Raw genomic sequence first — 15,163 nt, forward strand, 5'->3', positions numbered from 1 at the left:
GAATCAAATTAATGTGAAAAATAAAGGCATTCTTCTCTCGGTTTCTCGGAATCGGCTACAGCCCCCAGGGAATGCATCAGCCAGGCTAAAGCCAGGCAGGAAGGCAGTGACTAGGCTGGGAGAGTCAATGGGACCTGAAGCACCTCTGCTATGTTAAGGAGTACCTTAGCATCTCTTCCTGAACTTTTTTTTTTTTTTTTTGAGATGGAGTCTTGCTCTGTTGCCCAGGCTGGAGTATAGTGGCGCAATCTAGGCTCACTGCAACCTCCACCTCCCAGGTTCAAGTGATTCTCCTGCCTCAGCCTCCCGGGTAGCTGGGATTACAGGCCGGTGCCACCACGCCAAGCTAATTTTTGTATTTTTAGTAGAGACGGCATTTCGCCATGTTGGCCAGGCTGGTCCTGAACTCCTGACCTCAAGTGATCCACCCGCCTTGACCTTCCAAAGTGTTGGGATTACAGGCATGAGCCACTGTGCCCAGCTTCTTCCTGAACTTTCTCTGAAGAACTTGGTAAGCATGATTCTCACCTTGCTTGTGATTAAAAAAAAAAATAACAAAGTTATGATAAATGTCTCATGGTCTAAAATAGACCTAAATTTTACCAACCATATGAGTTTGACCTTATTTTATGCCTCCTTAAGCCTCAATTTTCTCATCTGTAAAATGGGGCTAATAACAGTATTTACTTCATAGGTTTGAGGTGAGGATTAAATATAAAAATACATGTATTTTTAAGTACACTATTTATATTCAACAGATGTAGATGGTGTCATTCATTTAGTGTCATCACTTGTGTCAGGCCACTTTCTGACTTTTTCCCACTCTTTTTTTTTTTTGAGATGGAGTATCGCTTTGTCGCCCAAGCTGGAGTGCAGTGGCGCGATCTCAGCTCACTGCAAGCTCTGACTCCTGGGTTCACGCCATTCTCCTGCCTCAGCCTCCGGAATAGCTGGGACTACAGGCTCCCGCCACCTCACCCAGCTAGTTTTTCATATTTTTATTTTTATTTTTATTTTTTTTTTTGAGATGGAGTCTCGCTGTGTCGCCCAGGCTGGAGTGCAGTGGCCGGATCTCAGCTCACTGCAAGCTCTGCCTCCCGGGTTTTTACGCCATTCTCCTGCCTCAGCCTCCCGAGTAGCCGGGACTACAGGCGCCCGCCACCTCGCCCGGCTTGAGCCACCGCGCCCGGCCTTCATATTTTTAATAGAGACGGGGTTTCACTGTGTTAGCCAGGATGGTTTTGATCTCCTGACCTCATGATCCGCCCGCCTCGGCCTCCTATAGTGCTGGGATTACAGGCATGAGCCACCGTGCCTGACCTTTTTCCTACTCTTTGATACCATTTTCTTCCACTTTTCCTGTATTACTGTTATCTTTCACTCAGCCCCCAATATCTATGCCTTATTCCATGCTTGACAATTCATTGTATGTTCTCCTAAAATTTTTAAGGAAGGATCCCTCTTTTTACAGGTGTGAAAGCTGAGATAGCTTTAGGTCCTCTTAAATCATAACTGAAGTCATTGGCAAGCCAGGGACACATTCAGATTTTACTGTTGTATTTTAAAGTACCTCTGTCCAGGTGCCTCTTCTGACTACTTTTTTTAGGCCCCCCAGAGAGAGAGGAGACAAAAGGATAAATGTTTCAACTCAGCTTGCAGCAGGTGTCATTCTATTTGATTTGCAGGCCTTTCAACAAAACAAAAGCCCTTTTCTGTTCTTTTACAGTATATGCCCTCTTTAAAGGTACTCAAATGAAAAAAAACATACACTGGACAAGATTTCAGGTTCTAAGAGACAGAAACTGGGCTCTTGGTTGCTGATTCACTCTTCACAGTGAAAGCTAGATGCCATTGAAAACATTATTTTCTAAGTAGCATTTACATTTTTATGATAGTTTCCCTTGAAATATATATGAGTGGCATTCTCAGCAAGTTAGTATGTTTGTAGTAGTTAAATACTGAAAACTTATATATTTAAGTATTGAAAACTTTAAAAAGCCAGTTAAATTTTTTAGAAAATAAAGTCAACAGAGAGAATCTCTATATATTTGAGTAGCAATATACGATAGCATGTTTGCTTATTGCAACTGATTTTAAATGTCTCCAACTTGCTCCCCCCAAATAGTTACCACTGGTGTTCAAAAGTAATATATCTTTTAAACCGCATAAAGAGTAAAGAAAAAAAGGTATTTAGCTTTTTTTTTTTAAAAAAAGTTCTATTCTAGAGTCACCAAGGATTCATAGTAAGAATGAATGGGCCGGGCGCAGTGGCTCATGTCTGTACATTGGGAGACCAAGGCAGGCGGATCACCTGAGGTCAGGAGTTCAAGACCACTCTGGCCAACACTGTGAAACCCCATCTCTACTAAAAATACAAAAATTAGCCAGGCATGGTGGTGCATGCTTGTCACCCCAGCTACTTGGAAGGCTGAGGCAGGAGAATCGCTTGAACCCGGGAGGCAGAGGTTGCAGTCAACCGAGATTGCACCACTGCATTCCAGCCTGGGCGACGGAGTGAGACTGTCTCATAGAAAAAGAAAAAAAAAAAAAAAAAAAACAATGTAGCTAAAATGTAATGAAGTGTTAACTATGGGCAAGATACTATGCTGAGCCCGTTTCATATATAGTGCTATTTATTGTTTCCAGCAACTGTAGGAAGAAAGTACAACCCCATTTTACAGATGAGGAAATGAAGGCTTAGCAAAGTTAATAACTTACTTTGGGGCTCAAAGCTAGTGAGCACTGGTGCCAGGAGCCAACATGGGGCCCTGCCTTGAGAGCCCGTGCCATCGTTAATCTCAGGGTACTGTGTAGCCTACCTGTTCATTCATTGCCATCTGAGTCTTGAGGAAACACCACATCAGATGGGTGTAGGTATGAAATTTATTTTCAGATATAATAATTGTTTCAAGGTAAAAACCTTTGGGTCTATTTTACCTAGAATCCATACATTCAAAGTACAAGCGATAAAATCAGCTCAGCAACTCGAGTATGCACATGAATTAAAAAGAAGTCAATCTGATGAGAGATTTCATCAGAATAAAGTGTATAAGTGGAGCTGGAAATCTGAGTGATTGAGTGCTTGCCATTTGGGTGAGTGTAATGAGTTTGAAAAACTAATTAAATTAATAAAGTATCTTAGGGCCTTTCAGGACATAGTTCTAAAAGTTTTATTTAGTGTTGAATTTTTAAAATATTTTTAAGACAAAAATAAAAGTACATTGCAGTCTTTCCCTTCCATTTCTAAAATGAACTGTTAATCTAGGAAGTCCTGTTTGTGTGTTGATTTGGGGAGTTTGCCCAACATTGCTGTGTTAAATACTTATTAACATGGTTTATTACTTTTTGTTGTTTTTTAGAAAACATTAATCATGAATGTACTGGGACTTGGGAAGGATCCTGTGGTTTATGAGATAGTTGGCCAAATCCCACCTCCTCCAACATAACCTGTCCTTATTAAAATACAGTACTCTGATTTAATCCCCTGGTCAAGCTAAATGATAATGTGAAACAAAGCTAACCAATATCAGGACACCTGATAGCAAGAATTCGTGAAATCAAAAGCCATGGTAGAGGAAGGAATCCAATGCTTTGCTTCTTGTCCTTTTCATACAAATAAAATAAAATAAGCTTCACTGGGCTTGGTGAGTCTTAGAAATGAGAGGTTTGAGCATAAGATTCATTGTGGAATGTGTGACATTACAAAATCAAGCCAACTAAGCAGTTTGTACTGTTCCCTTAGAGTGCACACATTCGGGCTCTGGTGCCCCTTGAAAACACTGCATTTCTGGGAGGGAAAAGTACAAAATGCAGATTCCACCGTGCGTGTGGAAGGCAGGGAAGAAAAAGCCCAGACAAGCGTCCTCTTGTTGAGCCTCCTTACTGCAACGAGGCTGACGGATGGGGTGTTCCAAACCGTCGCTGCAACCAGATGCAGGGCTGCAGCTTTGCTTACCGCAGCGTGCTGCAGTTGTGTTTATTTCAGGGACAGACACAAGGGGAAGCAGCAGCCAGAGCACACCCGGGCCGCTCACGGGAAACCTTGCTGAAGAGAGAGGATCCACCGAAGCTGGGAAAATTCCTCCGGCAGCCTAGGCGGAGGCTGAGCCGAGACTCAGGTTGAGACAGGGGGCAGGGGCAGGGGGCGGCGCTCCTGGCCCATCCCTCAGCCCCGCGGCGGCCGGGAGGGCCGGAGGCTGCCTGCATCGCGTCAGGGAGGCCGGCCTAGAAACCCTCCCTCCCGGGAGAAAGCCGATCCCAGTTCAGGTGGGGTCTTCCTCGGTTCCATACCTGACTGGAGCCGAGCTGGTGGGCGGCCGGCAGCCGGCGTTGCTGGTGATGACAGCCCCGAAATGAAAGCAGCGCGGCCGCCGCCTCCGAGGGCTGCAGGGAGATCAGCGCCCAGCAAATAAGAAGCAAGTCCTGGACCCGGAGGAGGAGGAGCGGCCGAGCATCTCTCTCTCTGCTCGGCGGTGTCCTTTAGATGAGGACTCCCGGCCGGAGCCGGAGGTGAATCCGCAGAGCTGCCTCTCGGCGCCTGACCCCGCGCTGACATCACAACCTGTGACAGGCGCATCACGCCCGGTACCTGCTCCCCGCAGCTGCCCGTCGTCCCAGCCTCTTTGTATGCCGCAGACATGGCCAGCCAGCAGGATTCGGGCTTCTTTGAGATCAGTATCAAATATTTACTGAAATCCTGGAGTAATAGTGAGTACTAGAAAATAACCTTTTTGTTTGTTTGTTTGCTGGTTGTTGCATAAGGCTGGAGAAAGAAAATCTCAACTGGACACATATGTTTGTGAGCCGCGGAAGTTTTTCTTTTTTTCTTTTCTTTTCTTTTCTTTCTTTCTCTCTCTCTCTCTTTCTTTCTTTCTTTCTTTCTTTCTTTCTTTCTTTCTTTCTTTCTTTTTTTGCTTCCATCTGCTGTGAAAATCAAAATGTCAGAGACTGAACTAGCTTTCCTTAAGTGCAAAGGCTGCAATGGAATTACAGTAGATTGTGTTTGATTAAATTTTCAAGTGAGGCAGCCCTTCAGACTCTGGGGGAGCTCAGGATCAGGCATTCCTGGCTGCATTTCCTGCCTTGATGTTTATTTGATTTGTTCATGCTTTCTCTAAATATTTTGTGAAGTGTGATTTAATCAAAGGGGTGTGGCAGGGTTTCAGAGTACCTTGTAATTGTTTTTTTAGGGTATTGTCTGAAGAAGGAAAAGTACTTAATAGTCCAAAACCTAAGACATCCTTTTTGTATATAGAGGCATCTGCAGATTTATTTGATCTCTCCCTCGTCCATGTGGATGATGTTCTGAATGCCATTTAATATTCGAATTTTTTAAAATCCCAATGTTTGCTGTAGTCCAAATAATGTACTTTTTTGAAACATAAACAAGTGAGGTTTTGACCCTAATTATTTATTAGGATAGCAGAATATGATGGCTTCTGAAGTTCCATTTCTGACCTACATAAGGATTTTAGCAATACGCTGTTTCAAAAAGACAGCCTCTAAGCCGTCGTGGATCTGGAATCAAATTAAAATGAGGCCTTCAGGTGATCAATGATGCCTTGTATTTTCCGAACATTTTAAAAACAAAGTCTTCTCTATTTCACTAACAGCCTTTGTAGTTGCTTTGGATAAAAGACCAGCAGGTATTACTGATCCTTTATTGTTTTAAATAAAAAATTTTTCCCATGAAAATTTTAATATTGTGTTATGTGCATACTGATTAACCTACCTGTGCTCAAAGAGCTAGTGATTAATTGTCTCCTACACAAATGACCGGTGGCCAAGATTGTTCTTATGTAAACAAAACCTGGGCAGGAGAACCGGTGCTGTAATTGCTTTGAGGAAGAGAGCTTAAAGTACCTTCAGCCTTAAGGTATTCAGGGATGTGCATCTCTAAATGATATCCATAGAAACCATTTTTTCCAGGTCATTTTGCACCACTGTATACACTATGGGGCTTGTCTGAAGCTGTTTTTCTACAAGTGGGAAGCCATTTGGGAATAATACTGTTGCCTAAACACCATTCTTTATTTGTCATAGCTATAAATCATTTAACTTGGATTCATTATTTGTATAATCCTTTACACTCAAGGATGAATCTTCCTTTGTCTAGCTGCTCTTTGATTAATGAAAAGAATTTGACATGCAGTGTTCTTCATGGAACAGTTTTCCAATATCTGAAAAAACTCACTTTTGAGTTTGACATCAGTATGTGGTTTTTAAACATATTTGATTATTCCAAGACCAGACTATTTTCTTCCATCCATTTTTGTCATTGCCCCATTAAATAGAAAATTATGTTGTGACAATACTGAGGCCAATGGGATTTCTTTTAAAAATCTCTCTCCCCTTGTCTATTTTCAAATCACTCTAGATAAAGTGTATGTTCTCTACACCCTTCCTAAACTCCTGTCCCCACATACATACATCAGGAAATGATTCAAAATGACTGTTCATTTCTACTTTGAGAATATCTGTGATACAATTTTGAATTCTTCCAATTCATTCAGCAAATATTTATGGAATACCTACTATGTGCCAGGCTGTGGGGCTACATGAGGTGAATAAGACACAGTCCCTGCCCGCTGTATTAATTTTTTTATTTCAGAGTAGTGAAGTTGGTGGCTTTGCAGCATTCTTTTGAGGGGGAGAATGTTTTTCAGTCCTTTCTTAAAAGAGGAAGAGGAAATATACTTTGTTTATCTTCTTTAAGCTTGTTACAACACTAACCTGCTTACAACCTAGCATAGTTCTCCTTGCTAAGTTTTACATATTTTGAGCAGCAAAGAGAGAAAGGAATTTGTCTGTGTAGAAGACAGAGTAGAAACAGAAGCCCTAAGGCTCAGCATAGTGTAACCTTGGCTGAGAGGATGCACCATGGGGCAAGCGGCTAATTGCACCTGCACGCACCTGCATGCGCATGCCTGGCCTCACAAGTTTGAGAGGCGAGGATGTCCGCCCACATACCTGAATGAAGTCTCAGCCCCTTAATTATATGGTGGTGCTTATTTACAAAAGTGCAGCAATTAAAAAGCAATAAAACAAACTCTATAACTATGGATGGCTGTTTTGCAAGGTGTTAGAAGAAAGGTAATTCCATAAGCGTTTCCAGGTAAAGGTTTCCATATTTTTTTTAATGGCACATTGTGGGGAAAATGTAATTATGTATGTATTAGTCCCCTCCAAAGAGTTCACAAGCCAATACACAGATCAGTCACTGGCTAGTGAGATGTACTAGCTTTCATTCGATGTTCATTCTGGTAGTCTCCTCTTCATTGGCACGTGTACTCTGTCAGGCTGCCCTTTCATTTGAATGGAGGTGGGAATTAAAATGGCCTTGATGTCTGGAAATAACATGTCCTATGTAGACCTGAATGTTGAGGCTTTCCTATCCCCTTGGATGCCTGTACACCCGTCAGTCTCCTAATAAGGCCACACTTACCTAGAATGTAAAAATGGCAAGGCCAAATGGGCTTGGTTCAGATCTCTTGCTCCTGCACTTGCATGGCTTCGGACAGTTAAGTAATCACCCTCTCAGTTTCCTCATCTGTAAAATGTAGGCCAAAATAATGGGTACCTCATAGGAGTAAATGAGGTATTAAGATATAAAGCACTTAGCACAATACCTAGCACATTGTAAATGCCCAATAAACATTAAAATAATATTCATGTATTCTAATGCTCTCCTCCCTTCTAAATCCACTTCAAATCGGACGTAGACCGTGGCTTCCCTTAGCCTTGGCATCCAAAGTGGGTTATTTTATGAGTAATCAACACTTGCTACACTCTAGAGAAGAGAACTACATGAATAAATGTCAAAATTAGTTGGTTATTTTGGGCTGTTTTTTTTTTCTCCCAGATTTACTTTTTAACTTTACGCCTCAACTACTTTAACTTTCCACCTCACTTACTATTAGAATATCCCTACTTACCCTAAGCGCATCCTTTCTAGCAGCATGGGAGTTGGTCTGGGAATTTTCTTAGTGGCAGAAACTCATGTTGGCCTCTTAGGTTTGCTGTAGAACAAGTTTAGAGTAGATAGTTCAAGCTATTTCCCAGGAAAGAAGGGCTTGCTGTATACCACTTCATAGAGCTGGTGTGTGAGCCCCCACACTAATCTGAAATCTCTAAAGGGCTTCCTTGTGTTTCTGTCCACCCCAGGATGCCTGATGAACACACAGGGCCCAGTGAATGAAGGTACATTCAGAATCTGTTCAACACCTTGCTCTTTTCAGGGCAGTGTGAATCCTTCCTATAACATATGGCAAATCTTGCTATACACCATTGAGGGAAACTTTTGAATGCCCTTTAACTCTTTCACGTGTTTAGAATTTCGTTGACAAATGAACTGCTCTGGGGAACCGAACAATCTCTCTGCAGTAGGAAGGGGTTGGTGTGCATTGTGAAATGTCTAATGTTGCTCTAGAAAAGTCTGGCATCAATTAGGAGGATCAGATTCAGCATTTTTCAGGTATGTTGTAGTGAGTTAAGTTGTAGTGGTAAGGACAGGATCTGTTCAACACAGAAATGCTGGTTAGTATGGGGTTAGCTCTGGGGCCAAAGAGAAAAGTCATGTGCAAGTGAGGATGGAAAACATCTCAGATTCTCTGCAGAGCAGGGTGTATTGATGCCCATTTATGTCGCAAGTGTACCTGAAGGACACTGTGAGAAAGGCTTAAGAAAATCTCAAAATTAATTTTAGTTTTAACCTCTATATAGACTTGGTTGAAAGAAGTGGAAAACTAAGAAGGTTAACTGAGTTGCCTAAATCCAGCAAAGGGGTATAGATCAAGTACAGGCATATTTAATTGGGTTCTTTAAATAGAGGAAGTACCAGCACTGCTCCAGGCAATTAGAAGGAGACTTACTCCAGTGTCCCGTCCACACCCTCTCTAAGGCCATGGGGTCACTTCTGCTAAAGCAGTTTACAGCTCTAAGGAGAAATAAAACCCCAAACCAACATCCATGCTCTCTAAATAGAAAGGATCTATCCCTGGGCTTATGATTAAGACAAATCAGAGGGGTTTTTTTTTTCCCCATTCAAATGTGTGGACAGTTCTTGAATAACAATAACTGCCACTCTGTATCAAGTACTATGCTCCATGATTTATATAGAGGGCAATGACAATATTGTTTTTCCAAACTGTGACACTTTTGAGAGTGAAAGTTAATAATTATGCGGAGACACTGGGCGCAAACTGGGACTGCCCTCAGCAAAGGAGGCCATATGACCACTCTGTTTATTATCTTCACTCTTTCCAATAACCCTGTGAGTTTAAGTAGCATGCACATTTTCGATGAAAAAAAAAAACAAAAAAAAAAACCCAAAAAAAGAAACAAACAGGACTTGAGATAGGGATTTGCTCAAAGCCAGGATGGTAGTAAGCTCCATAAACCCTTCCCCTAGTCCAGCTGATAATTGCATTGTTTGTTTTAATCACTCAAAGGACCAAAGGATAAAGAACACTGTGAGGAACTTAGTGCTTTATAGGTACTTCCATTTTTATTTTTGTTGGCTGATGTCTCTGCCAGATCTTAGCCTTCTTCACCCTCTCTCGTTCCCTCCCTGCTCTTTTTCTCTCTGTTTCTCTCTCTGTGTGTCACACACACACACACACACACACACACACACGTGCTGGAGAGCACCGTCCCCTCACATAGGCCTGTTTGAAAGACCTTAAGTGTTCACAAGTCTTTTCCGTCATTATTGCAAGCAATACATAGACAGTTCTGTACACTGTGATCATTTGATTAAATGTATACAGACATTCACAAAATAGGATTATAGTAAAAAGGCACATTTCTTCTGTTAGGAGTGTTTGAGGTATATTTTCCCTAGTTTCAAAATAAATCAAAAAGCATGAGTGATGTTTACTTCTTTTGGAATGGTAGTTTGCTTGCCTTGTTGAGGTTTCCCTGATGTATTGTTTTTCTGTTTAGGAAACAGTAGCAAATTCACTAATTGTCTTTAGCAGTGAGATCAGCGAGAATATTTCCAGGGATAATGGAAATCTATCTATAATTCAGGTGTCTCATTTACTTGATAGCTCTGGCCTGCTCCACCATAAAATCATGTACAGGACTGGCAGCACAAAGATGAATTTTTACTTCTTTGCCTGCTCTCCCATGCTGCTTGATGAAGTTGCCAACAAGAATTGAAATAGAAAGGCAAACAGCAGGCAAGAAGAGATGACCTGGATAATTTTACAATCTGAGAACAGCTCAGACATTTGAGAAAGTTGCCAATATTTAGAGGTTTCAACTGATATAACATGCAAAGATTCTCCTATCCTATCCTAAACAGACAGCTGTTTCAAAACATTTTAATACCCACGACTCAGTAGTTTACTTTTGGGTACAGTTTGAGGAGTCAAATAGGTTACATATGTTCTAATCATCTTATTGGTAACTTCCGTATTTCTGAGTCTTATGTGATATTAACAGTGAACTGGTGTCAGATGTGAGTTTGGGCTAATGAGAAATGACATTTTACTATGTTCGTGGCTGTTCTGTAGACCGATAGACACAGATATAAGCTTTTTGTGCAGGTTCTGCTACTGGTACTCAACCTTACATGTATTTAGTGCTTTGTAGTTTGCCCAGCACCTTCAAACACATTTCCTCGTTTGATGAGTGAGATGCCCTGATTATTAATTAGCCAGTTTCTTCTTAAATACTTGTGGTTTAGAGTAAGATTTAATTCTTCGTAAGTTTAGTTTGTGTGGCATGAGATACCCACATGGCATCGTGTAGGTATATTTTGAGAAGTTTCAGATCAGATTTAAATGAACAAATAATGATCTTCGTCCATGGTATTTACCTTCAAATAGAACTTTTAAAAAATGCAATATATCTTGGTATTTATCACTTAAAAAATACAGAAGTAAGTCTGTCCAAAAACATATGTATTGTGATTTTCCAAATTTATTTGTACCCTAGAATTTCTCTTAGTCCTCTTTTTAAAACATTTAAACATTTATAATTTTTCTTAATGTGGTGCCTTCTGGGAACCATCCACCATTTGTGCACTACCCCAGTGCAGAAGATTTAGCAAGCAACCACTTCCTGGAAACGTGAATGGCATTTGTGGAACAAAATAATATACAATTTAACCTCATTTTTTTTCATACTAATGTCTTTCATTTGATAGATGCCATTCATCACATTCCTTTCAACATTGTTCTGTCACAGAACTGCCAGCTACGTAAATAAGAGAATGCCTTCGTTTTCTTTGAGCTGAAAAGGTTGCATCTTCTAGGCTTGGAGGAACAATGGGAATGGGCTTTTCCATAAGAACATCTTTACTTACCTTTCAGTGCTGGATTATACTGCAAATCTTACTACCTAAGCATTAATTTTTCTTAGTTATTGCTCCAACATGCAACAGTGTCAGAGAAGCAAGGCAAGCACTATTTAATACCTGTTTACTGAGCATCAACTGACCACAGTACACACTTTGTTTTGGGAGCTTCATAAATGCATCCCACCTGGATCCTTCATCCAGGCTCTCAGAGCTTGCCTTCCTTCCTTGTTAGATTCAGAATTCAGGTACATTAATGCGGAAGTTTCCAGGACTTCGGGGATTCTAGGGAGAGGTATCCAATGATGTTTCAGAGACAGAGTAGGCCTTAGAAAATTTTATTGTGGGAGAATGTGTTTGATAGATTCTGTTGACTTTAACTTTATGGGTTTGTACTTTCACTACATCAGAGAACCATCAGAAGTACAGGCAATGGTCTGTAAGAACAGTTTCAAATATGTCTTCTAACAGATGGCTGAAGGAGAAGAGGAAATGTAAGCTATTTACCCTGGAACACTTGACCAGATTTCAGAATATGGGGCAGCAAGCGTTTCAGACAGGCATTCCTTACATTAGAAAAATGTGAAGAGGAGTTGCCATGTTTATCAGAATTTTGCACATGGGACAAATTTAAAGCCAGTGGTCTATCATTCTGAGTGGTTCTCTCACTCTTCAAAATACTTGGGAGATTAAACAGAAGAGCTATGTTTCTCTCTCTCTCTCTCTTTCTCTCTCTGTCTTTCTCTCCCCACCCTGTATATGTGAGAGAAAAACTGAATTATATATTTCCATAAGTCAAATTTAATGATCAGATATCTCACCTATATTCTTACACTTTTCTATTTTTCACAGAATATACAAGCACAGGCATTTAAATGTTAGTCACCCAAAACTCCAGATGCTAAGCAGTGAAAGTTTATATTCTGCCAGCATATCAGACTCTGTAATGAGTCTGATTTGGTTTAATTCCTTTCTACTGTTTAGTCATTTGATGAGCTGCAGATGGAAATTTAAGCCAAAGCCATAACATTTCAGCTAATACTTTTTATGCTGCTGTAAGAATTTGTTGTCATGTCAATTTAAGGGAGTTGAAATCTTTTTTGAGAAGGCATTCAAATCTGCATTAAGTGCTTTTATCAACTCTAATTTGATATACAACTCTGACTGCTTCTGCTGTTCTTAATCAATTGCAAAGTGCAAAGTAGTTTAGCAGTGGAAGACAGCTTTGAAATTCCAGGATTTCTCAGCTAATGCCACAAGCACAACATTATGGAAATATACAATTAAATTTACATTAAAAATTTTTCCTATGCTTAAGAAACACCAGGCCAACTTCTTTGAGTTTAGCCTTAAATAGGTAAATATGTATTTTGGCAGCCATGAAAAGAATAGGGTATTAGATTAACTAGGGCAATACTTTGGGAAAATTCCATTGGAATGTTATGTTTATGCAGGAGAGATTTGGCCAATCAATAAGATGGTTTATTTTGTAAGTCAAATCAATAAAATGTTTGAACTGTATAAATACAAGATTGGGTTTTTCTTCTTTGTTTTTCTGTTATTTTTCTGTGTGTGACCTTGGCTTTCTTATTCTCTCATTTTCTTATATGAAAGGAACAAACCTGACACTTTTCTGTCACTGATTAATGTGAGGGGTTTTGAATACTTCCACTGAAGAATGAGGTTTCGGTAAACATCATGATATTCATCAGTTATTTCTCCTGCACCATTAAAGCCAGACTGAAAGAGGTTGAGTTGTACATTATTGAACTTGACTGATAACTAGAGGCTGGATCTCAAGCCTAACTTTCTAAGGTTGGTGAGCTTCTTGGACTAGCTTGCTTTTCAGTATTCTGAATAGGAAAAAGTTGTCACGCTACACAGCCTATCAGGTTATTTCTGTTGTTACTTTTTGCAGTTAAGTCACTGTATATCTAACTCAGTAAATCTGAACAGGATTGTCTCCAATATGAAGTGCCAGTATTCTTGGTCTAGAGACAGGCATTTTTTTTTTTCTATAAAGTGAGATATGGTGTTTATGGAAATTGCTGGCATTCTGAAGGTTTTTAAATATATCATGATACAGCTAAAGGATACTCTCCTACATTTCAGTAGATATCATGTTTCAGTTAACCCATGTTGAAATACGAAAGGTCATAAAAATGCAAGAGGCTGTTAGAAAATCTGTCTGAAACATCTTTGGTTCACCTTCACTTAATGCCTACAGCTTAGGTAGAAAGCTCTGTGACAGCATTAAAGAATTTTAAAACAAAAGAGTTGCTCTAGGTGAACAGATTGCCTATGAACGTAGCAGACTGTAACCAGTGAGTTTACAACTCAGTGTTTGCAAGTAAGAGCACCAATTAAAAGACAAATTGAAGTTTTTCTTTTTAAAAAAGTCTGCTTTTCAACGTTTAGTTTATGAACACTACCTGTTTAACAAATCTCCTCTAAAAATGAGGGCTTGCAATTGAATGACGACATGGACTTACCTATAGTATCACTTGTTCTAACACCCATAAAATTAAACTTCTACATTTTTATTTATTTATTTACTTATTTGAGACGAAGTCTCGCTCTCTTACCCAGGCTGGAGTGCAGTGGTGCAATCTCAGCTCACAGCAACCTCCGCATCCTGGGTTCAAGCAATTCTCCTGCCTTAGCCTCCCAAGTAGCTGGGATTACAGGTGCACACCACCACGCCCGGCTAATTTTTGTATTTTTAGTAGAGACGGGATTTCACCATGTTGGCCAGGCTGGTCTTAAACTTCTGACCTCAAGGGATTACAGGAGTGAGCCACTGCGCCCGGCCAGTCTTCTACTTTCTTAATGAGACATTCAGCTTCCTTAGGGAGTTTTGAGGGTCACACACTGAGGTTTTGTTTCACTTTCCTCATGATTTGGTGGTGGCCCTGAGGCCTGTTGTCTGCTTCTCTTCCAGGTTGAGGGTGCAAGACAAGCTGTCTCCCTTCTGTTTTACTTGATTGAATACACCTGCAAGAAAATAGGAATACCAGAGATGTTTTTGTGTCTTGCCTGCTGATTTTATGTTTCATTTATAAGAAACCCCCAGTGCTTACCATTATAGGAAAGCTAATCCTAGTTCATGCCAATTGAGAGATCAGTTTTGAAGGTGTTTGAAAACCTGGCCCATTTTTTCATCTGGCAGAGTAAACTACTTTGTTCTCAACTAACAATTTAAAATGCTTGAACTTTAAGAAAGATCAAAATTGTAAGTGAGAATGAAGATTCTAGCACATTTTAAATATCAAAAAATCCATTTTATCTTAGCTTCTTTTCCTTTATTTTGTTACCTGTTTTGTTAACCATGTCAATCCTTAGTACCACTTTCTAGAGGGGAAGAGGAGTGGACATTTAAATTATATTGTCTACAATTAGTCCACTGCTTTATGAAAAGAAGGAAGGATGAAAGGAAGAAGGGAGGAAGGGAGGAAAGGAGGGAAGAAAGGAAAAGAATTGGAGGGAGAAGAGAGAAAAAATACAAATTGGAAACAATTACTGTAGGATTTTGAAATCAGTGACTTTCATTTCTAAATCCCTTGTTACTAATCAGAATTCAGTAACATGCTACTCACAGGTTTAGTGTTATGGTTATAACATAGAACATATTTTTGCCATTTAGTAATTTGAAATGGGTGCCATTTTAGTATACTTTTGCTAGGAATGATAGAATAACCTCATAAGGGCTGAAAGAATAAAGACTTTTAATTAGCTTGCCCAACCCACAGCCTGGAGATGGGAGGTTCCAGGTGGGCTTAGAAGCTCAAAGACCTAGACCATCCAATCTTTGGACCGGTCACACTACGTGATCACAGAATGGCCACCTCAGTTCCAAATATC

General features: G+C 40.1%; 1 protein-coding gene across 5 annotated transcripts in view; it reads left to right on the forward strand.

Annotated features, from left to right (window-relative positions):
* FRY (FRY microtubule binding protein) overlaps nucleotides 1-15,163 on the forward strand; it is a 454,114-nt gene that overhangs the window by 181,781 nt on the left and 257,170 nt on the right. For 2 of the 5 annotated variants that reach the window (XM_015439128.3, XM_005585599.4), the window contains exon 1: nucleotides 3,979-4,707. The exons of the other annotated variants lie outside the window; for them this stretch is intronic. In XM_015439128.3, coding sequence (XP_015294614.1) covers nucleotides 4,638-4,707 — 70 coding nt within the window. In that variant the 5' untranslated portion in view covers nucleotides 3,979-4,637. Of the gene's footprint in view, nucleotides 1-3,978; nucleotides 4,708-15,163 lie in introns of those variants that run through there. 5 annotated transcript variants of the gene reach the window in all.

This window comes from Macaca fascicularis, chromosome 17 (assembly GCF_037993035.2).
Source record: "Macaca fascicularis isolate 582-1 chromosome 17, T2T-MFA8v1.1".
In the NCBI taxonomy this organism is placed as follows: Eukaryota; Metazoa; Chordata; class Mammalia; order Primates; family Cercopithecidae; genus Macaca; species Macaca fascicularis.